The sequence below is a fragment of the Salvelinus namaycush genome, chromosome 13 (genome assembly GCF_016432855.1).
Source record: "Salvelinus namaycush isolate Seneca chromosome 13, SaNama_1.0, whole genome shotgun sequence".
Taxonomy (NCBI): Eukaryota; Metazoa; Chordata; class Actinopteri; order Salmoniformes; family Salmonidae; genus Salvelinus; species Salvelinus namaycush.
This window is the reverse complement of record NC_052319.1, coordinates 22,570,727-22,595,634: the sequence shown is the minus strand read 5'-3', so window position 1 is coordinate 22,595,634 and position 24,908 is coordinate 22,570,727. Positions and strand designations below refer to the sequence as shown.

At 42.0% G+C, this 24,908-nt stretch overlaps 2 protein-coding genes across 2 annotated transcripts in view; both read left to right on the top strand.

Annotated features, from left to right (window-relative positions):
• Positions 1 to 13,327: 13,327 nt before the first annotated feature.
• Positions 13,328 to 22,404, top strand: tnfaip6 (tumor necrosis factor, alpha-induced protein 6). Its single transcript, XM_039006388.1, has 6 exons — positions 13,328 to 13,500; positions 15,399 to 15,536; positions 16,790 to 16,951; positions 20,938 to 21,166; positions 21,441 to 21,481; positions 22,143 to 22,404. The coding sequence occupies exons 1-6, from the start codon at positions 13,401 to 13,403 to the stop codon at positions 22,268 to 22,270; spliced, it is 798 nt and encodes a 265-aa protein (XP_038862316.1). The 5' UTR covers positions 13,328 to 13,400; the 3' UTR covers positions 22,271 to 22,404.
• A 1,844-nt stretch (positions 22,405 to 24,248) lies between these two features.
• The window catches only part of rif1 (replication timing regulatory factor 1), a 29,363-nt gene continuing 28,703 nt past the window's right edge, over positions 24,249 to 24,908 (top strand). Inside the window, exons 1-3 of the mRNA XM_039006279.1 lie at positions 24,249 to 24,358; positions 24,561 to 24,639; positions 24,773 to 24,869. Coding sequence (XP_038862207.1) covers positions 24,249 to 24,358; positions 24,561 to 24,639; positions 24,773 to 24,869 — 286 coding nt within the window. The remainder of the gene's footprint in view (positions 24,359 to 24,560; positions 24,640 to 24,772; positions 24,870 to 24,908) is intronic.

Below are 24,908 nucleotides of genomic sequence, written 5' to 3'. Positions count from 1 at the left end.
CATTGAAATGTATTTTCCAATGTTATTGTGAGCAGGGAGGGAGCTCCTACAATAGTCTTTAGTGTGTAGAGAAGAGAAGTAGATAAGCTTGGAAATCTGTGTGTGTGTGTATTTTGGAGGAGGGTAGCAGACTAGTGGTGTGAAAGTGTGTCTTCCATGCACCCATCCCCTTACCTCTCATCACACTTTGACAAACCTGAAGCTGCTCCCATTGGTCAGCTGACCTTAGACTTCTACCATGTTTCTATTCTTCATTCACATATGTCCCCCTTTCGTTTTTCTTTCTCTGCTGTCTGTATTGCTCCCTTTCCTCTTTCTCATGTTTTCGCTCTCTTTAGACTACACATCCTCTTTCCAGCCCTCCACTCTTTGTCTTGTTCCTCTTCTCCACTTCCCATCTCACCTCAGATGTGTCAAGATGACCCAGTCTGGGTCTAATCCTTACAGCCTGAGGGAGAGCACTGACCGCAAGAAACACTGGATGCTAAAAAGACAACTCGCAGCACAAGCTATTTACCATCTGGATGTGTCTGCTATTTTCATTGCTGTTGCTAACTGCACTAACAGCATGGGGCCCTGACCACGTGATGCATCAGTTTGGTTGGGGCCAGGCAAACTGCACTCCGTGATTGTCAATAACTGACAATCACTGACACGACTGGAATTAGAGGAATGTTAAATAAGCTTCTCAAAAGCAAGACACTACCATTTTATTCCTCGGGAGGAAATTCTACTTAACAACAACTCTAACTCATCACTCAACTGTCTGTCATAATGTATCTTATCAAAAAAGGGGAAAGCACATACACAAAGTCAACTCTCTCCCATTCTAACACCTTTTTAATGTATCCAGTCAGTGCTTCTAACATCAGGAGGCTTAAGAAATGTGGCTTGGCCCCTAAGACCCTCACAAACTTTTACAGATTTACAGTTGAGAGCATCCTGTCATGCTGTTTCACCGCCTGGTACGGCAACTGCACCGCCTGCAACTGCAGGTCTTTCCAGAGGGTGGTGCGGTCTGCCCAACGCATCACCGGGGGTACACTGCCTGCCCTCCAGGACATCTACAGCACCCGATGTCACAGGAAGGCCCAAAAGATCATCAAGGACATTAACCACTCGAGCCATGGCCTATTCACCCCACTACCATCCAGAAGGCGAGGTCAATACAAGTGCATCAGCTACTATCTCAAGGCCATCAGACTGTTAAATAGCCATCACTAGCCGACTACCACCCGGTTACTCAACCCTGCACCTTAGAGCCTGCTGCCCTATGTACATAGACATGGAATCACTGGTCACTTTAATAATGTTTACATACTGTTTTACTCTTTTTATATGTATATAGTGTATTCTACTGTATTTTGGTCAATGCCACTCTGACATTGCTCATCCTAATATTTATATATTTCTTAATTCCATTCTTTTACATGTCTGTGTATTGTTGTGAATTGTTAGATACTACTGCACTGTTGGAGCTAGGAACACAATCATTTCGCTACACCCGCAATAACATCTGCTAAATATGTGTATGTGACCTATCAATTTGATTTGATTTATAGTTGTCACTATCCTAAAACGGGTGTCAAGCTCATTCCATGGAGGGCCAAGTGTCTGGGTTTTTGTTTTTTCCTTTCAATTAAGACATAGACAACCAGGTGAGGGGAAATCATTACTAATTAGTGACCTTAATTCATCAATCAAGTACAAGCGAGGAGCGAAAACCCACAGACACTCGGCCCTATCGATGCTGTAGGGGGGGGGGGGGGGGGGGGGGGTGGTATTCAACTCTTACCCTACGAGGTCCTGAGCCTGCTAGTTTTCTGTTGTACCTGATAACTAATTGCACACACCTGGTGTCCCAGGTCTAACTCAGTCCCTGATTAGAGGGGAACAATGAAAAAACGCAGTGGAACTGGCCGAGGTCCAGAGTTCAGTTTAAGGGGTGTAGAGAATGATGAAGATGAACACTTCACAGTAAAGCTTATCCACTATAGAACTTCATACTGTACTATAGAAACAAAACAAAAAAGGGATATATTTGAGGGTTTTATGTTGACGTTTCAGCAGCACAAAGGCCTTTCTCTAGACCAGTCACAATGAACAATTATGTGACACATTGTAAATAGTGTCAGACCCCCCATGAAGTCAAACTAAGCTACTGTAATAATATAATTAAGCCAATTTATTAACCCATTCTTCTGGAATTAAATGTTGACAGGGTCATGCAACTGTTGCAGCAAGCATAGCTAGCTTTCTCTCTTCTTCACAGCTTTGGAGGGTCCAGGGGAAAAAGGTTCTGCAGTAAGAAGGGTTGTTCAGTAGGGATTAGCATCTCTTTGTGATGTAAATACTCTGTAAACTATGGCCTAGTTCCCATGTCCGTACCAAAGACAATAGAGGGACCAGGAGGTTTTAACACGCATGCAGGCAGTGTGTGCCAATCATCACCGGGCTCCTGTCCACACCATTGGCATCCACACGCTTCCATGCTTATCCCGCTGTGCTCCCATGCCCAGGCCCATCATGCCAACTATGATGTAGTGTTCAACAAAGCATGTTACAAATATCCATCACAAAGGCCCTGTGAGCCATAACGAGCACATTATTTTACCAGAACGTCATGCTTTTGTGAATTTGAATTGTCCCCCTGCTTGTGAATGCTTGTATTGTCTGCCTGCATCATTCCAGATGTGAGCGATAAATTACATTAATTACATCTACTTTCATAGATGTTGACACACATGCACGCAGATACACCCAAATACACACACACAACCAAACAGGTCCAGTTAAACTAACACAGCGGTAACATAACCTTTGACCCGAGTTAGGTAGCATTATCCTGACCATTTGTGTCTTACTTCATATCAGATTCACTTATATGTCCTTGGAGTGAAATGACAGGTGTAGATCGACCTAACAGATACGATAGAGAATAGATGTAAAACTATCCATGCAAAAACCATGCCGTAGCCCTCTCCAGTGAGGCAGGCAGATATCTGTTATCATGTGGCTCCACATGCTGGACATTACAGTACATGACATCTCTGGAGTAACCTAATGTTTAATGACTGACTCCCCACACTCTAATATAAAGTGTATTTTGTTGCCATCTACTGGATGGAGTGAAGTAGTAGTAAATGCTTGATACTTTTGTTAACGTAATAATCTAAACCAGGGGAGGGGTTCTACTAAACTATGGGCCGGTCTCCCAGACAGGGTTTAGATTAAGCTAGGAGTAGGCTTTAATGTGTACTATTTAAACTAGGACATTTAAGTAGATTTCATGAACTTGGCTTAGTTAGTCGGAGACTATGGAGTCCTCGAGTAAGGTAAGTAAACCTAAATGAGAACACCTGGGTTAAACCTGATTATGTTAAGTACGAGCACATGCTGTTGGTCTAATGGTGCTCATAAAAACCTGGACTGGAATAGAAAACACCATTACTGGTGTGAATCTTGAGACAATGGCAGAGGCAAAAATAATTAGTTGAAAAAACTTTAGTGAGTATGAAAAAACGCTACTAAAACAGAAAAAGAGTGGTTGGGCTGCAATTTGCAGTGAATTCAATGCAAATGAAAATGTAAACACAAGAAGAGTACAGCAACTTCAGGTGAGATATCTTCATTATTATCAGTATTTCACATTTCTCATATTCATATTTTTGTGACATCACTTATATTTAATGATATCTGCCTTTATAGACTCTGTGGAAGAACCTTAAACTGGCTTTAAAAAAGAGAATTAAGAGATCAGAAGAGAGCGATTTACTACTGGTGGTGGACCACCAAAAAAAGACAAAACTGATTAATTGAGTGACTTGCTGTCTGGAGTAATAGGGCACCAGCAACCTCTGGATGGTACACCAGATGATGACCATTTGGACAGTTCAGATGAAGAACTGAGCACAAATGGTACATATACCAAAGAAAGTAAATTGGTTACTTCCTTTGGTAAATATATTCCACTGTCTGTGTCAATCTTTATTCTTCTTTCATTCTAAGGACCATATGAGTTTATTTGTGCTTCTAACTGTGTTCTTTTTCCAGAGGAAGGGAATCTGAACAGGTTGAAAGAGCCAGTGCACAGTGAGTGTGTACCCTCCACATCTGCTATAGCATCCCTGAGAGAAGATGCTGCCACCACCTTTCAGCAGAGAACAAAAAAAATGACCATGCATGAAAAGTTAGCCAAGAATTTCATGAGCATAAAATGAAATATCTGAAGGAAGAACATGAAATGAAAATAAGAATTATACAGGTTAAATTGGATATGAAGTTGGAAGAGAGCAGTATGATCCAAAAATTATACAGTAATGAGACTATTATGATTAAAACATTTTATCTTTTGTCATTTGGATATTCATGAGTGAGAGTATTTTAATCACCACAAACTACATTTTAAACTAGCCTTGATTTAGTCACTCATTTAATTTTGCTGCACACTATTTGAATTTTGTACAGAACCAACATTATCAAAGCAAAAATAAGCCATAATGAATACATTCCATATTTAAATGTATCTCATCTAGTTGACATGCTGCAATGTGAAAGCAACTCTGTGTGCAAGTCCTCTTTGGTCATTGCCTGCCTCAGCCATGGGAACATCTGCTTGATCCTGACCTTCCATTGGAGGACAGCAGTGCTGCTTCAGGTAGTTGTGCAGCACAGCTGTAGCAATGACACCTTGCAGCATCTTCTTGGCTTGAAACGAAGTGTATTGCGTAAACATTGGAATCTATTTTTCCATACTCCAAACATACGCTCAACCATCGCTCTCGTGCGGATATGAGCTGTGTTGTATCTTTGCTGCTCAGCTGTTGTGGGATTTATGTATGGAGTGAATAAAAAGTTACTCTGACCATATCCTCTGTCACCTCTTTGAAACAGCACACAATGAAGAGGTGAGAAAAATCCTTGAATCGTCAGTTGCACCTTTCCAACGGGCAACAATGTTTGAAAACTCTAAATTAGGAGTGCAGACACTCTGAACATTGATGGAAAACCAGTTCTTACGGTTCCTGTAGACTCCTCAACATCAGGAGTTGATGGACACTTGATGGGAACATGACATCCATCTATACAGCCAATCTCTCCTGGGAAGTGCCCATATTTATAGAATTGCACTTTATAGTTGGCTTGGTCAGTAGCATCAGGAAACTTGATGTAAAGACTCCTCAGTTCACAAATGGCCCTGCAGACGTTGTGAACTATTCTACACACAGTTGCTTCACTGGCACCACACAAATCACCAGTTTCACAATGAAAGATTCCAGATTCCAAAATCCTCAAAGTGATCAGAACTTGGAGAGAATTGGGTAAAGGCCTTCCTCTTTTAGACAGAGAGGAAAGTCTAGGCTCAAGAAAATATATTATCTCCAATGCATTTTCTTTGTACATATGAAAGCGGTCTCAAAAAGCTCGAAAGTAATTTAATGGATTACTCCTATCCACAGGTACTTGTGTGGCTGGCCTCTGTAGTGCATGTTGGTCTTCATTTAGATATTCCAAATAGCCCATGCTCCCTCACAAAGAGTTGTAAGCAGAAGTTAAACCTCCCTCTTTGAAGGATTAATTTACGCTTCAATTTAGTCCTAGAGTAGCTCTAATCCTCCCTCTTGCAATCGGCTTTGTTTAGTCCAGAACAGGCTAAATCTACAACTATTTTAAGATAAGTCTGTGCAAGTCACTTTGAGTTAAGACAGCTCAAACAGGCATTTTAGTCTGGGACTAGGCTTAAGCCTTGTCTGTGAAACCGGCCCAATATGGAATTGTTTTAAGATCATACCAAGGATAATTTATCTATTTGATTTGTAATTTTAAGACCCCTTGAAGTATCAAAGAAAAAAAGTAAAAAATGATTTGATGAAAATTGTATTTTGGCTTTACCGCTATTAGACCATACAAATGCATTGAATAACAGATTCACTACATGGAACAACAGATAATAAATAAAAAGGAAGTTTGTTCTGAGGTGACTGTCCTATATATCTGAAAGATAGATCAGGAAACATATGTATTTTTTACATGTATTTAACCCCTTATTTTTGCCACTAAACAGTCTCCATATATACTTCCAAACTTTTTTTCAACTGGTACCTGGGGACCTTCAGAAGAGTTTTGTGAGGTCTGTGGTCGTCCCGGAGCAAAACAACCGACATGTACACTACCGTTCAAAAGTTTGGGGTCACTTAGAAATGTCATTGTTTTTGTCCATTAAAATAACATCAAATTCATCAGAAATACAGTGTAGACATTGTTAATGTTGTAAATTACTATTGTACCTGGAAACAGCTGATTTGTAATGGAATATCTACATAGGCGTAGAGGCCCATTATCAGCAACCATCACTCCTGTGTTCCAATGGCACGTTGTGTTAACTAATCCAAGTTTATCATTTTAAAAAGGCTAATTGATCATCAGAAAACCCTTTTGCAATTATGTTAGCACAGCTGAAAACTGATTAAAGAAGCAATTAAAACTGGCCTTCATTAGACTAGTTGAGTATCTGGAGCATCAGCATTTGTGGGTTTGATTACAGGCTCAAAATGGCCAGAAACAAAGGACTTTCTTCTGAAACTCGTTAGTCTATTCTTGTTCTGAGAAATGAAGGCTATTCCATGTGAGAAATTGCCAAGAAACTGAAGATCTCGTACAACGCTGTGTACTACTCCCTTCACAGAACAGCGCAAACTGGCTCTAACCAGAATAGAAAGAGGAGTGGGAGGCCCCGGTGCACAGCTGAGCAAGAGGACAAGTACATTAGAGTGTCTAGTTTGACGAACAGATGCCTCACAAGTCCTAAACTGGCAGCTTCATTAAATAGTACCCGCAAAACACCAGTCTCAACGTCAACATTGAAGAGGCGATTCCAGGATGCTGGCCTTCTAGGCAATTTTATGTTATTTTAAAGTATTTACTTAAGGTCTTCAAAGCAAAACAACAACGCAAGGGCACACGAGAACACTAAACAAATCATGAGACCTGAGCAACTGGCCCAGTCCACAGAAGAACCTAAATAGTCATCCAGCAGGTGATCCCAATAAGCCCAATCAAGGTCACCTGGATACTAGAAGTAACCCAAGGGTGCTCTCCAGTGGCAACCTCAGGTAGTACACTCAAAGGAGAAAACCTGACCTGTGACAGGACCCCCCCCCCCCCACCCCCCGCAAGGAATGGCTCCCAATGGTCCACCAGGGGTAGCTGAACGTCGACGGAAGTCCTGAATGAGTCCGGGGTCCAGAATGTGCCGGGCCGGAACCCAAGAACGTTCCTCAGGCCTGTAACCCTCCCAGTCCACGAGATACTGTGTCCCTCACCGGAACTGACGACTGGAGAGGTTACGTCGCACAATGTAGGCTGGCTGTCCTGCAATCATGCGAGACGGAGGTGGAGGCCGAGTGGCCGGAACCAGAGGACAGAACACCACAGGCTTGAGTTTGGAGATGTGGAAGGTGGGATGAATCCTCATGGACCAGGGAAGACGAAGGCGATAGGCCACTGGATTAAAGCGCTGTAGAACCTTGAATGGCCCAACGTATAGGGGAGCCAACTTCCTAGATTCCAGAGGCAGATAGAGGCAGATCCCTAGTAAACAACCAGACCATCTGTCCTGGACGCAGGAGGGGACTCGGGCGGCAATGACGGTTGGCCTGTCATTGAACCCAAGCTGAGGACCTCAGGAGCACTGACCGAGCCCTCTTCCAGGTCCGGCGGCAATGAGAGATGAGGCGTTGAGCGGACGGAACCATCACTTCAATCTCCTGATCTGGAAACAGGGGGGGCTGGTAACCGTACAACACCTGGAATGGTGACAAGCCAGTGGAGGAACACTGGAGAGTTGTGTGTATACTCCTCCCAGGGAAGGTGCTGACTCCAAGTGGCGGGGTTGGCGGACACACAGCATCGTAGGCGGTCTCCAGATCCTGGTTCACCCACTCAGTTTGACCATTGGACTGAGGGTGATAACCTGAGGACAGACTGGCTGATGACCCCAGAAGAGTACAGAATGCCCTCCAAAATCTGGAGGCAAACTGGGAGCCCCGGTCAGAGACTATGTCCAGAGGAAGTCCGTGAAGGCGGAAAACATGCTGAATGACTAGCTGAGCAGTCTCACAGGCAGATGGAAGCTTAGGCAGCGGAATGAAATGTGCCGCCTTGGAAAAGCGGTCCACAATGACCAGAATGACCGTGTGTCCCTCTGAGGATGGAAGGCCCATGATGAAATCCATAGAGAGATGGGACCAGGGTTGAGAAGGTGTTGGCAGTGGATGAAGAAGCCCCAGAGGTTGCTGACGAGGAGTCTTGTTCCAGGCACATGTCGGACAGGCAGCCACAAAGATCCGAGTGTCCGCCTCCACCGAGGGCAACCAAAACCACCTCCTCAAAAACTCTAGCGTTCGCTGCCCTCCCGGGTGTGAGGTGAGACGCGATGAGTGATACCACTGAAGTACCTTGGACCGTGCCCCAAGAGGAACAAAAAGTATGTTAGGTGGACAGCCGTCTGGAACTGCCTCCCTACCTTGTGCCTCCCTCATTACAGTCTCTATAGCCCAGGACACCGGCGCGAGGATGAGCGACCTGGGGATGATGGGTTCAAGCGGGCGATCCTCACTGAAGCTGGGGAACTGGCGAGAAAGGGCATCCGGCTTCACGTTCTTAGACCCCGGACGGTAAGATAACGTGAATCTGAACCGAGTCGGGGGTTGAGGCGTTTAGCCTCCTGGATGTAGGCCAGGTTCTTGTAGTCAGTCCAAATCGTAAAGGGATGTTCCGAGCCCTCCAACCAGTGCCGCCACTCCTCCAAAGCCAGTTTGACCACAATAAGCTCCTGATTGCCAACATCATAGTTCCTTTCCTCTCATAGCGCCTCCTCAATATAACTGTTCATTGCTGCAGTCTCTGGACCTGAGAGAGAATACAGCCCTCCTCTCGGAGGATATGAAGGAGAACCATAGCCAAATTAAGAACCCTGACAGTACAGGACAAGCAGGCCCAGCATACGGCAGTGGAACAAATGAAGAATCGACTCCCTCAATGAGGCACAAAACACTGGAACCAACTCGGAACCCCTTGAAGCCAGTTGTCAATCCAGATGGCCAGAATGATAATCTCCTCCAGAGTGTCAGGGTTGTCCCGGGAAGCCAGTTCGTACTTGAGGGCCTCGCGGAGTCCGTTCAGAAAGACTGATTGAAGTGCCTCTATATTCCAACCACTCTCAGCGATGAGCGTCCAAAAGTCAACAGCGTAATCAGCTACGCTCCGGCTGCACTGCCGAAGCACAATGAGTGTTTGAGCAGCATTCCCGCCACTGATGGGGTGATCAAAAACCCTCATCTCCTGGGTGAAGCTTTGCCAATTGAAACAAATGTCTGATTGCTGCTTGGATACTAGAAGTAACCAAAGGGTGCTCTCCAGTGGCAACCTCAAGTAGCACACTCAAGGGAGAAAACCTGATCTGTCACAGGTCAGGTTATCGACTTCAGACCCAAGACGCTTGTGGGGGTTGTAGAGCAAAACGTAGAGCAATAGAATAATCATTTGTAGGCCCAACCATTCGGACGCTACAGACTATTTTATGACAAAACACGGCTCTAGCTCTGTCACCTTTCACCGCAGATGCAGAGGTACGATATAGTGGATTGAGATAGCTTAAACTGACAGATTTTTATGGGGATTCTTTTATTATGCTAATTAGATTTTTGCGGGTGCACGGACATCAACTCTAAACGTCTGCCACTGGCAGTGTTACAGATGGTCTGGAGAAAATAAACCTCTGACAAGTTTGAGGGAAAGCACATGTGCACCCATTGCCCTATGTTACATTTTTGCACATGAATTTGCATCATACAACCCAGGATCTTAAAAATATATATATTATTATACATGTGTTAAAAGGAATTTAATCTGTCAAAAGACAAGTTGCTGCTGACTTTCTGTTGAACTCCTCTCTTGGAAAAACCACACTATGGCAGATGAGTCTTTAGCTACAGTATCCCCCATGTTCTCATCAGGGATGGCAAACACAGAGGGACCAGCCTTGGCCTGGTGGATTAATAATATGCTATAGAGAAAGGATTCTGTATGTTTGACTCACTGTCCGCATGCCATATGGTCTTCGGTCCTGGGTTCAAATAATATTTGTTTTCATTCAAATACTTAAGATGCGCTCGATTCAGCTTTACTGGCACAATGGAACCAATTGAATACTCCCACCAGGCATTCTAGCAGGCTGAATCAAACATTCAAAGTATTTGAAAGAAAACAAATACTATTTGAACCCAGATATGTGTCAAGCTGCAGACTGTGTGTTGTGAACCAACAGAGAAAATGTGAAAGAGAGAGACAGCGCACCACCACCAGTTTGGCACGCAACGACGGCAGGATGTTAAGTCATGGAGCTGCAACACAGTAAAAGCAGCCTGCAAACAAAGACTCCCTTATCCCTCTCTCTTCTACACCCGACCTCCTGTGTTTCATGTTGTCGTGGCTTTACTGGGCTATAGTACACAATGGCCGCACGGGCCCTGCCAGAGGGAGTCCGCATGGTGAAAAGAACCTAGAATGTGTCAAGCCTAGAATGTGTTTGACATGTAGTGAGATGTAAATATTGTACAGTATAATTGTCACACACACCCAATTACCAGACCGTGTGGGAGGCTATAATTATAATACAGTTACATAATCTGTTTACCACATACTGCAGATATACATAAGAGACACTGCATTTGTCTTATGACCCAAAGTAGCACCAGATGACATAGTGAGAGAATGAGAGAATGGGAGAATCAGAGAATGAACAAGTATTTAAAAAGCTGTCCCTGTGTGTGTATTTGTAGGAATGGAGGGTGGATATAGTTTTAACACGGTTAAAATACTGAGATTTAAAGGACATTAGGGACTGTGGGAAAGTATAGTGAGGGCAAGCACAGGGGGAAATTGTAGTACAGTCAGTGGTGGAAAAAGTACCCAATTATCATACTTGAGTAAAAGTAAAGATACCTTGATAGAAAATGACTCAAGTAAAATTCAAAATCACCAAGCAAAATTCTACTTGAGTAAAAGTCTAAAAGTATTTGGTTTAAGTATCAAAAGTATATGTAAATATATAAATAATTTCATATTCTTTATATTAAGAAAACCAGACAACATGATTTTCTTGTTTTTTAAATTTACAGATAGCCATGGGCACACTCCAACACTCAGACATAATTTACAAATCAAGCATTTGTGTTTAGTGAATCCACCAGATCAGAGGCAGTAGGGATGACCATGTTCTCTTGATAAGTGTGTGAATTGTACCAGTTTCATGTCCTTCTAAGCATTCAAAATGTAGCAAGTACTTTTGGGTGTCAGGAAAAATGTATGGAGTAAAAAGTACATTATTTTCTTTAGGAATGTAGTGGAGTGAAAGTAAAAGTTGTCAAAAGTATAAATAGTAAAGTAGAGATACCCCAAAAACAGACTTCATTAGTACTTTAAAGTATTTTTACTTAAGTACTTTACACCATTGAGTACAGCAGTGGTCAGACAACCTACCATGCCCTTACCACCGCCCTACTTGTACCAAAGGATCCAAATCCCTCAACTGGGGTCAGAGTTGACTCTCTAGTAGCCCCACCCCCAGGTGTTTAAGTGTCTTCTCAAGCCTCTCAGTCTCTAAAGAGTATACAGTGTGATGTCTGGCAAAGCGAGACCAGCTCCTCAGTTTCATACCGCATAGAGACCAACCTTAGTAGGATTTCTGCCTGTTGAAAACAGCTGGAAACTAAGACCTAAAGTTTTTTTTTTGTGTCAAATTAATTTTATCTTATAATAATCATGTAATTACAACACTTTAATAACATGTTATCTCTGAGATTCTGTGTTTGAGGATAACACATACCAGTACTGATCCTTTCAATTTTGAAGGCAAACTGTTACAAAACACACAATTCAATGAAAAATGTAAACAGGGCAGATCATTTACCATTCAACTTTATTGCCTAAGCTGTGAGTAATTGTGGTTAATGGTTCTGTATGTTATATATAACGATGATCAAAGTCCTTTAAAATTTCGACAGTATCCAATATGGCAATTACTGTGTCTGAGCCAGAGTTTCCATGTGTGGGTGTAAATGGAAGAGACACTTGGGGGAATTGAGAAGGTTCAGCTCATTTCTTGTAACTTGTCTGGAACCAGTTCAGAAGAATCATCATTGCCTTCAGCGCTGACTCCAACAAGTTCAAACTCAAATTATGCTGAGATTGCTGAATACTGAAAAATTGGTCAATTGCAGAATGTCAGAATAACCCAAAGAATATCATAGTATAACCCACACTTGAATATCATAGTAGTCTTGAACAACCTTGTCAAACGGCTTCATTCTTAGCCAGCAGTGTTCAAAGTTCTCTGGTCTGGAAAATACTGGCCTGATATTATTTATATGTTAGTGTTAACATACCAACCAATAGAAAGATTCATCTTGATGGTTGAAGGGAAAGGTTCTTAGACCGTATATAAATGCCTTTCTAAGCAGCATTGGTAGACAGATCATTCCCAGATAATTTTCTAATACCCACCATTTTAGCCTTTAAATACCAGGATATATATGTTACCATTTTATCTATTGACATCAGATCTGCAGTAATTATCCTGGTTAGCATGAAAGAAAGTCCCACACCCCAAATAGGCCTCTGTGCCTCCTATACCTCTGAGATACTAGATATCAACTTTTTTGGAAACCTATCTAGGCAACCTGATAAATGGAAATGTTATTTTCATACAGTAGCACATCCTTTTTTAAAGTGCACCCTTCAACAACATACTTCCAGCAATAAATCTGTGAATATTTATGGTCTAAGCCTTGGTAAGATAAAGCAGAAGATCAGATAACCTTACCCTCTATTAATCAGTTGCCACTGACAACCAGGTATTTTTTTAGTTAAGTGGCACTTGACCAAAGAGGGTGATAAGGTAGCTGAAACATCAATGGGGACATTTTAGCCATTGTGTCCCCTATAGGCCTAAAAAAAATGATTAAAGAAGTGTGTTCTTTTGCATGAACACATTGTTTTGTGATGAATATGGATGTCTTTATGCCTTAACTCATAAAGTCAGTGACACATTAAACATCTGTATAACCTATCATGTCTTAATGCTTGACACAGACTCTTTTAAATCCAACACAGGTCATGGTCCCCCACTGGTAAATTCCCATAAATCTATGTATGGTCACTTCTCAGTGTTGGGCAACGTATTCTTATTACCTTGACGCTTCGATTTGGCAGAGCGCGCCGCTGGGGCAGTCTATTTAAAAGGCCAGTCGCCAGATGAGCAGCAAGCACAGCGCGAGCGGTAGCAGCTGGCGAGAGGATATCAACCCGCAGCGCACAGCTCTGTTCTGTTCAGGAGGAGGATGCGCATCTTCGCTGTCATCTGGGCCATCTGCTTCTTCTTGAAGGAAGTCCAAGCGTGGGGCTTCAGAAATGGAATCTTTCATAACTCCATATGGTTGGGTAAATCATGCTTTCTTTTGTGATCTTGGAGTCATTACTTTTCCAACAAGGATAGGCTACTTTTGGAACTGTTAAACATTCCAACAACTGCGGTTGGAAACATTGTCTTGCTGTAGGACGTTCTCCTGAAAGATTTATGTGTAGTGTTTTACAATATTGTTGTGGAATGTTCCGATGTAACGTTTAGCACAACAATGACACTGAATCTTTCAAAAAGTGTGGTTTTCTTTTGTTTTGGTTGCTTGGACATAGGCCTATAAGAGGCGTCGGTTTCTCTTTTTTACATGTTATTTTACAATGGCCCACCCCGGCCAAACCCTACCCTAACCCGGACGACGCTGGGCCAGTTGTGCGCCGCCTATGGGACTCCCGAACACGGCCGGTTGTGATACAGCCCGGGATCGAACCCGTGTCTGTAGTGACGCCTCTTTGATGTGTCTACAAACTTAGGCTAATTATCATTCCCATGTGTTAGAAAAAGTTTAACTTTATATGTTCACTTCTCTAACAGGTCTTTATCTTCAACATAATCTCACAATCCTGCACAACATAGGCTATTTATATATATATTTTTTGCCTGAAAACATTTAGCATTAATTAACCCTGATAACACTTTGTCTACATAATTTTTACGGTTATGTTGTAACGTTATTACATTGCACATATCACTATGATGTGTGTTTGGGTAGAGGTCACAGTTGGAGACGGGACAAATTTACGACTGTACACACGCATGAGCCTCTTGCAAAGCATGACTTAATTTTGTCTAAGGGACGAAAAACACACATGAACAAGAAAGTTGTGCAAACTTCTGTTCTTTCAGTGTTTGTTAGGGCATAGCAATGAAAAAATAGGACAGAATGTTATATCAGACTGCACATTTCTTGTGTAAAACAGACAGACCCAGTCATATTACATCTGCCCTTGACACACTCAGTTTATAGACCAGTCTGATTATTTTCTAATAATATTATATTGAAGACTGAATTTGGCCCAACCCATAGCTGCAGGAATCAAGGGTGCTGAGGCTGCTGCAGCATCCCCCAAAAATACATATAGATATTTTTTTCTCACAAAAGTAGTGCACTGGGCCTATTTATAGTCCTATAGTTTTAACAGACCGATATAGCCCATCTGCAGTACAAGCAAAAACTTTTTTCCCACCCCCAAACTACTTTCAACGGAATGTGTCGTATAGGCTACTTCTGATAGAGTTAATGAGCTCGACTTGCCCATCAGGCCTACACACATCTGGAACACATAAACTAAACTGCATGTTTTCAGTAATATATCTTGTAACCCAAACCCCCTATATCATTTGGTTAGACTAATAGTGAGACACACCACTCTCTAGGATTATAATGAAAATGAGGTACCACCTCACAAGGCATCTTGGAGGAAGAGGTTGACTAGTAGTTGCAAACATTGACTCGTAGCTAACTTGGACTGCACTCCAAGTCCTACAAGGTCATGCATGCCTGATGTCAAAACGGGTTCAAAGGAGGACCCCCCATGGGGAAGCACAGGAGTATGACCACTCCCAAGAAAGAGATTACAAACACTTAGCGTCTGTCCTAAGGCTTTCTATCCAACCACAACACGTTACAGAGTTGAAAGATGTTGGCTTATCCACCGTGGGTGTTTCATGTTTCTTTTCTTCCTCTATGAACTTCTTAGTCTGTATGCCACTTTGCTTGTTCTAGCTCCCTGAGAAGGATTCCCCCAATCTTGTTAAACATAATATTTTCCACTTGTTTTTCTGTTGCCTGGATACGTATCTTTGTGGTTGTGGCAGTGGGACACTACACAGGCACTGGCAGCATATCTGTCTATCTGTAGTGCTTTGATAGTGATAGCAGTGTTGACTGACTGAGTGGGACGTATTTTTTTCTGGACAGAGCAAGCTGCTGGAGTCTACCACAGGGAATCGCGTAAAGGGAGATACCAGCTGACTTATAAGGAGGCCAAGACGGTGTGCAAATACGAAGGAGGAAATCTGGCCACTTACGATCAACTGGAGGCTGCTCGTCAAATAGGTTTACAATAACTTCCCTATCCCTATCCTATCGTCCATGTCCTCCATCTCTCTCTCCCTCCCCCTGCGCTCTCTCTTTCTCTCTCTATCTCTGTCTCCCCCCCCCCTCTCTCTGAATGTACAAGGAAAGAGTCTGGAGGACTACAACTCAGAAGCAGCATAATGTTGCCAATTGGATTCTGTCAATGTCAATGCAGTCTTTCAAAATAAGCAGTGGCAACTAATGAGTGGCCCCTGAGCCCTGAGCTTACAAAATGCCATTATCACTGTTGATTAACGATGCCTTACAGTTTGCCTAAGAGCACTTATAATTAAACAGTTTAAATTATCCGACCATGTGTTCACTGGACAAGCAATGCCAGGAAAAAGTGTGTTTATCTTGCCTTTCTCCCATGAAATCAATCAAAGATGTCTTGCCACTGCACTACAGCCTGTTGCTCTGTGGGACTTCAGCCGGTCCCAATCTGCTCCCTATCCTTTCCCCTTGGCCCTAACCCTTCGATGTCTGTAGATCTGAAAGGTATATAAGCAGTATACTGCAGGGGGGTGTTGTTTTCACCATATTCCCTACACTTTACAGATCAAACATCAAAGGTTTAGGGTCACGGAGAAGGGTTATAGGGAGTGAATTGGTACCAGCTTGAGACGTCTCCCCAGTATTGTAAGAACAGTAACACCTGCCTGGCTGGCTTATGTTAACATTAACATGGCAGACAAACTGTAGCCAGACCAGGCCCTGTCTTGGGAAACCACCACTTTTATGTATGTGGTTAGAGCAGAGCTGCCCCATGGCCAATTATCCTAGGAGGTCTGATTTTATCTCCCCTGCATTTCCTGACTGACTGTGGTCCACTGATTGTGACTGGAGGCTTTTTTTAGATACATTGGAGTTCATTATGCGTTACCCCCACCACCCACCACCCATCACCCACCACCCACCACCCATCCACATCCCCACATCAATGGTCCGCTTGTAATTTCAGATGCAAAGTCAGTGGAAGGCACATTTTTGACAGGGACCGTAGCATTTCCAAAGACAGGGTTTTGTTTTGAGAATACGAGCATGACGAATGGCTTGTGGTAACCCAATATGGCCATGGATCTTCTGTAAGAGTGTTTTATCTGTGATACTAAGAGGGGGATGCTAGTTCTAGAAACCAAGCTCTCTTATGATTTTACCAATATGACACTCTTAGCCCGAAACTTTGCAAATTCAGTTTCTTACCAGGCTAACTCTTTGTCCCTCATTCCTAGGTTTTCACGTGTGTGCGGCTGGGTGGTATGACAAAGGTCGTGTAGGCTACCCTATCGTCAAAGCTGGTGCCAACTGTGGTTTTGGGAAGGTTGGTGTCATCGACTACGGGTACAGGCTGAACAAGAGTGAAAGATGGGACGTCTACTGCTACAACCCCAACTGTGAGTAGTGAACAGACCTGGTTTCAAATTATATTCCAATCATTTCAAATTCTCGATCTGTGATTGATTGAACTTGACTGTTGCAAATGGAACCAATAGAACATTTTTAAAAGTGCAAACTTCACCCTCCTGACTCTCCAGGCAGGCTAAAGAAAACGCTCAAAGTATTTGAAAGATTTCAAATCATATTTGAACCCGTCTGCTTGCATGACAAATGGAGGTTTAGGCAATCCTGGGTGTGTTGGTTTAACAGTTTAATCAACCATGAGTCTCCACCATATGAGATGAGTGTGTGGTTGAGTCAGACAGACATTGGTTTCTAAGGGGCGAGGTTAAGGACACACAGGGTCAGAGTTGTAAAGTTGATTGTGGTCCATGACATGTAGGCTAACGTACTAGTGGGACACATTGATGACTGTACATGGGCAGGGGGGTTGTGGTTTGGATAAAGACTCCATAAGGACTCCCAACATGAGTAAGGCAGGACACTGGAGTAGTAACAGTGATAAGTGTAACTGAGATAGTCTGGCCTATGAGTGATGGGGTGACGTACAGCTGTAGACACTCCAGATGATTCACCAAAGCCTTGCAGATGAAGCGAGACCTGAATGCCTTTGAGCTGTCATGATGGACGACAGGAGGGAAAATAACACCACCAGCCAACTAAATGTTAATTCATTTCATAAAGATTGTCTCTGACTGGGCTCCTACATGGAGATGAAGATTGTTTTCTTGTTGAAAGATATTTAGCTTCCTATCCATCTCAGTATATCTGGAAAGGGTTGCAAAAGCAATATTATTAATATAAACACCCGGCATAACTGCCTGTAACATTTTTAAGAGGTTTGGTAAGGTTTCAGGAGTGGCTCTAAAGTGGTGCATCCATGCCAATATGCTTCTGGAGAGAGCCAACAGAGGCTGGACTGTTTAATGGTGTCTCAGTCTTATAGAATGGTGAGGCAGATAATTACACAAGTCTATGGGTGAGGCAAAGAAACACCTCTAGGTGTGAAGCCAACAAGGAACACTAAATACCCAATGACTGGGACTTCTCTCTAGACGATGAACATTTTTGTATTGTAGAATGACGAGGCAAAGCAACATGTTGATGTGTTAATCCAACAAGGAACACACTGAACTCTTAATGCTCTGACTTGTCTGTAGATGATATGAAAATCTAATACTTTACGCCATGTGGTAATAACCCAGTCTTTATACTGTAACTTTTTGGGACTTACAGTCGTGGCCAAAAGTTTTGAGAATGACACAAATATTAATTTCCACAAAGTTTGCTGCTTCAGTGTCTTTAGATATTTTTGTCAGATGTTACTATGGAATACTGAAGTATAATTACAAGCATTTCATAAGTGTCAAAGGCTTTTATTGACAATTACATGCAGTTGATGCAAAGAGTCAATATTTGCAGTGTTGACCCTTCTTTTTCAAGAACTCTGCAATCCGCCCTGGCATGCTGTCAATTAACTTCTGGGCCACATCCTGACTGATGGCAGCCCATTCTTGCATAATCAATGCTTGGAGTTTGTCAGAATTTGTGGGTTTTTGTTTGTCCACCCGCCTCTTGAGGATTGACCACAAGTTCTCAATAGGATTAAGGTCTGGGGAGTTTCCTGGCCATGGACCCAAAATATCGATGTTTTGTTCCCCCCAGCCAATTAGTTATCACTTTTGCCTTATGGCAAGGTGCTCCATCATGCTGGAAAAGGCATTGTTTGTCACCAAGCTGTTCCTGGATGGTTGGGAGAAGTTGCTCTCGGAGGATGCCCCAAACAATCGGAAAGGGGATTCATCAGAGAAAATGACTTTACCCCAGTCCTCAGCAGTCCAATCCCTGTACCTTTTGCAGAATATCAGTATGTCCCTAAAGTTTTTCCTGGAGAGAAGTGGCTTCTTTGCTGCCCTTCTTGACACCAAGCCATCCTCCAAAAGTCTTCGCCTCACTGTGCGCGCAGATGCACTCACACCTGCCTGCTGCCATTCCTGAGCAAGCTCTGTAGTTGTGGTGCCCCGATCCCGCAGCTGAATCAACTTTAGGAGACGGTCCTGGCGCTTGCTGGACTTTCTTGGGCACTCTGAAGCCTTCTTCACAACAATTGAACAGCTCTCCTTGAAGTTCTTGATGATCCGATAAATGGTTGATTTAGGTGCAATCTTACTGGCAGAAATATCCTTGCCTGTGAAGCCCTTTTTGTGCAAAGCAATGATGACGGCACGTGTTTCCTTGCAGGTAACCATGATTGACAGAGGAAGAACAATGATTCCAATTACCACCCTCCTTTTGAAGCTTCCAGTCTGTTATTCAAACTCAATCAGCATGACAGAGTGATCTCCAGCCTTGTACTTGTCAACACTCACACCTGTGTTAACGAGAGAATCACTGACATGATGTCAGCTGGTCATTTTGTGGCAGGGCTGAAATGCAGTGGAAATGTTTTTGGGGGATTCAGTTCATTTGCATGGCAAAGAGGGACTTTGCAATTCATCTGATCACTCTTCATAACATTCTGGAGTATATGCAAATTGCCATCATACAAACTGAGGCAGCAGACTTTGTGAAAATTAATATTTGTGTCATTCTCAAAACTTTTGGCCACGACTGTACAGTATGTGGTAAGACCTTTATCCAGATATTGTAAATAACACTTATACCTCATTTTACAATTCATCATGACAAAAGAGCTGTATTGGGACCTGTCATGATGTTTTCATGGTGGAGAATGATACATGACCACGTTTGGAGTTGGCACCACATGTGACGACCGTACTCAACATGGAAGAGGTTGCCTCATTGGATGAGATAGCTGCCTTAAGATACTATCTGTGTCCCAAATGGCACCATATTTCCTTTTTAGTGCACTACTTTTTGACATAGCACTCTGGTCAAAAGTAATGCACAAAATAGGTAATAGGGTGCCATTTAGGGCACAGCCGCTCATTTTCCCCATAATTGCCTGTATGGATGTATGGTTCGCATTTCATCGATGAATTGCATAAAACAGCTCATAAATACAATAATTTTCCCTTTACAAATCCAAGAGATCTAGAGCTTTTCATTTAATTTAATCCAAAATGCTCATTTAATTTTCTTAATTCAAATGACAAAGAAGTCTCTTTTCCCATTTCTAACTTCATTCAGTGGTCACATCATGTAACGGCTTTCCTCTTCCTCTTCATCCGAAGAGGAGGAGCATGGATTGAACCAAGACGCAGCGTTGTGATAAGACATGATATTTAATAAACAAAACAGAAAACACGACGAACACTTGAATAATTACAAAACAATAAAACGATGTAGACAGACCTGGACGACGAACTTACATGAAACACGAAGAACGCATGAACAGGAAAAATGACTACATAAAACGAACGAACAAACAAAACCGAAAACAGTCCCGTGTGGCGTAACATACACAGACACTGACACAGGAGACAACCACCCACAACAATCAATGTGAAAACACCTACCTTAATATGGCTCTCAATTAGAGGAAATGAAAACCACCTGCCTCTAATTGAGAGCCATATCAGGTCACCCTATAACCAACATAGAAACACATAACATAGACTACCCACCCAAACTCACGCCCTGACCGTCAAACACATACAAAATAACAGAAAACCGGTCAGGAACGTGACACATCACAACACAAGCAGAACTTCCCTATATTTTAATCTATCATAATGCGTATGATGATAGCACATGTAACACACTGATGTAAAACACTGTGAGTTTTATTAAACTTGTTATGTCTACAGCATTACTATTAAGAGTCTAGTAACAGCCATTGTGCAGAATATTCTCTTCACTTTATTATTTACAATCAGCTAAGGAAAGTGACTAATTGAAAGTCCTCTGTAATCTAGTTTAGTTTATTATATTGTTCTTTCTATTTGATCTGTTACACTATATCTATAATTTCTAATATAACATTTCCTCATCCTGTCTCCTCCTCTCTCATGGTCCACAGCAAAGGAGTGTGGAGGAACTCTGACAGACCAGCAGAAGATCATCCAGTCACCTGGTTACCCAGAGGAGTACCAGGATGAGCAGATCTGCTACTGGCACATCCGTGTGCGCTATGGACAGAGGATACGCCTGCACTTCCTGGAGTTCGACGTGGAGGAGGACACGTCCTGTCTAGCAGACTACCTGGAGATCTATGACAGCTATGACGACGTCTCTGGCTTCGCCGGAAGGTGAGGATCCAGCTTTTGATTGAGTGTGCCTTTGCATTAAGTTTTAGTTTGTTGAGTTTACATTGTATGGTTGATTCAGGGTTGTTACAGTCTTATCCAAGGTGTCAGAAAGTTGCATTGTACTAAATTTATGGATACTCACATAGACTCATAAGACTCTCTTTCCACACAACATAGTGTCATAACATAGGCCACTGTCCTCTAGTGGTGTTTCGTATGACCATTTTGTCCACATGTTACTCTACGATCAAATAAATATATTTATTATTTCCAGGTACTGTGGAGATTACTTACCAGATGACTTAATTAGCACAGGTATGAAACAAACGCATTCCTATTTTATTACCATATTATGATGAATATTCATTATTATAGATCAAGAAGTCACTGTATATTTCTGGCAAGGATTAAAGCAAATGTACACAAGACGGGGTGTGTTGTAACTTTTTTGGTACGGCTGTGCTGCGGTTGTAGGAATGAGGCAAAGCCCTTTTTTAATCATCAATTGTTTATCGATTTTTTGTTATAATGGTTTTCTTTGATAAACTATGTCCACATTTCAAATATCAGGACAGGAGGTATTATCAGTACTTTATACACATAGCAATATATCCATTTATCCATTTAGACTTGAAATCACTGGCCACTTTAATAATGTTTAGATATTTTGCATTACTCATCTCATATGTATATAATGTATTCTATCCTATTCTACTGTATCTTAGTCTATGCCGCTCTGACATTGCTCGTCCAAGTATTTATATATTCTTAATTCCATTCCTTTACTTTAGATTGTGTGTATTGTTAGATATTACTTGTTAGATATTACTGCACTGTTGGAGCTAGAAACACAAGCATTTCTCTACACCCACAATAACATCTGCTAAACACTTGTATGTGACAAATAACATTTGATTTGATAAATCCACATAGCAAGTATCCAAATGTCACCTTTCCCCGTTTCTCTCTCCCACAGGGAATGTGATGACACTAAAGTTCCTGTCCGATGCCTCTGTAGTGGCAGGAGGCTTCCAGCTGGAGTACATTGCTGTGAACTCTTCTCTCCACCACTTCCAGAATGACACCAGCTATTACTTCACTTGACAAATTCTTTAATAGATGCTTTTTTATGTTAATGTTTCCTATTGTATTTATAATGTTGTCGTTTTTACTCATGTAATTGATGTGTGTATCCTTGTTGTCATCAAGGGAAAGCAAATAAATGCTGTATTAAATGTATAACCTCACTTGTTGAATGTTTTATTTGATTTGGGTTTTGTTGAGTATGTCACTACTGTACTTCAGTATGTCACATGTCCCTCCCGATCCTTATCATTGTTTGGGATGATCATTAAAGTTTGAATGGAGTTATTCAGTAAATAATGTTGTAGCACAATTTTGGGATGTTCAGTGAAATTAATTTTCACCACCAATTTGGGACATTGTCAATGGAAAGGCAATACACGATTCCACAGTTACCTGATTAGGCTTACATAGCACAGAGTAATAGGGAGTTAGTTATCAGTATCTTTGGATATAGGCTTTATTATTCTGCGAATGTAGACTAAAATTTAAAAAATAAAAAGGGCATTTGCAGGTATTGCATTTATGCTTAAAAAATATGAAATATCCTATATTACAAGAAGAGAAAGATATATCACATTTGAAAGGGGAAACCTTTAATTTTGTGAAAAGTATATTAGGATATATTGCTATGTGTATAAAGTACTGATAACACCTCCTGTCCTAACACCTCCTGTCCTGATATGTGAAATGCGGACACAGTTTGAGACTACGATCAAAGCATTTCAAGAAACAGAATATTTTGTTTTCTGCTCAGAGTGGGCGGTCCGTGCGTCGGTTCATAGGTGATTTTCAGACAGCGTACTAGTTTCGCGCCAGCGTTTTCGCGGGGAGAGGAAACTACACTGGGAGAGTCAGAGAGAAAGAAAATACGTAAACTATTGCTGAAATAAGATAATATCGCGTATACTTGCAGTATATTATTGGCGTTCATGGTATCATTTTCTTTGATCGTTTGTGTTCTTTCAGGAATTGCAAGGTGAGGAAGTGCATTTGGCTGTGTTTTGTTTGTATTTTCGCGCGATCCGAGGGAGTGACTTGCTAGAAATAAAATACTCGTGGGCAATTGCAAGTTAGATAGTTAGCTACCTGTATTAGTTTTGACAGTATTTCCATTAAAATTATTTAGTAAGTTGAGAATGTGCGTATATTTATGGTATTATATATTTTTTTGTAGATGGCTAGGTAGCAAACCAGTTAGCTAATTTTGTGGCTAACTTACCTAGCTAACCAGCTCACTTCAGATAGTTTTGAGCTAATAAAAAAAAAAAAAAGTTAGTATTAAGCCTATAGGTGTCCTGTATGTTGACCAGCTACTAATGCCCTCTACTTAGAAGGGTAACGTTAGCTAACTAAGGATTGAAGAGTAAGTACAGTTCAGGGATGTTTTGATTCTGGCAGTGATGCCCAGCCTGACCCCTCAGGCTGGGCATGGAAGGATGGAAGGATACACGCTTACACGTTCAACTCATAGCAACTGTGTCAAACAACATGCACATATCCAAATCAAAAATATGAATCCAAAACTCATACAATAAACTGACAATTATGACCTGTCTACCTCTAGTTATCTAGCAAACTAAACAAAAACACCTGTTGAGGCAGAGATGGAACATTGTCACAGTGCCTCTCTCAGCGTCTGCTGCTGATATTGGTGAATGTTGTATTTCCCAGCTCAAGGTTCATGGAGTCAGGGAGAAGACTGTAATGATGTTGCCTCTCTCAGCGTCTGCTGCTGATATTGGTGAATGTTGTATTTCACGGTTTTAGGTGGATGGATATGTGGGTGGCTTTGGGTTGATTGTTTGTCCCATAAAGACACACAGAGATGAATAACAGTGTTATTATTTTCTCCTCTCTGACTGGCTGACTGGTAGGGTCTGAGGAAGGAGGATGGATAGTGGATTGCCTCAGGTTGGCTGTAGGTTAACTCTTGAGTAAAAGTAGCTAGTGTTAAAAACATCCTCTCCCAGCAGGGTTTGAGTGAGGAACCAGGATGATGGCGATGGTGCCTCCGACCAGCTCAGGTCTCCTTCCTCTGCTGGAATCTCTGGAGGATAGCACAGCTGGACAACCGGAGCAGACAGACGCCTACCTCACTATTGCCAAGTAGGTGCTTTAGTTGGACATGCGTAGCCTGTAAGGTGACGTTGTTATCCCTAGATGCTGATCTAAGGTCATGTCAGGTGTATATTCTCTCTAATGAGCTATGGTAGGGGGTAGATCTGTGTCTTGTGTAACTCTATACAAGATGCCTAATTTTCTATCGTAAATGTACACTGTAATTCCTGGGTCTGATTTGTCTTTTCAGTCGTCTCAGTGGAGATGATGGAAAGCAATTCCTCTCTGCAGTAGTAAAGCACTTTCCACGTTTGGGTAAAACTTTCCAGGTGAGTGCTTGCTTTATGTGAAGAATATTTATAAAGCAGTACATTTCCTTTTAAAAAAATTTGTAAAACTTTAATTAACATAGGGATACTGTCATAAATGTCCAGTTGTAAAGCTATTGTCATGTTGTTTTAGACCCATATCTCCAGTCAGAATGCAGAGCTGAGCCAAGCTGCCCTGCAGGCCCTGGGGTTCTGTGTGTTTCATGTCCACGTTGTCTCTGCTATCTCAGGTACTGAACAAGTAGAACACTTCATAGGTTTACATGGGA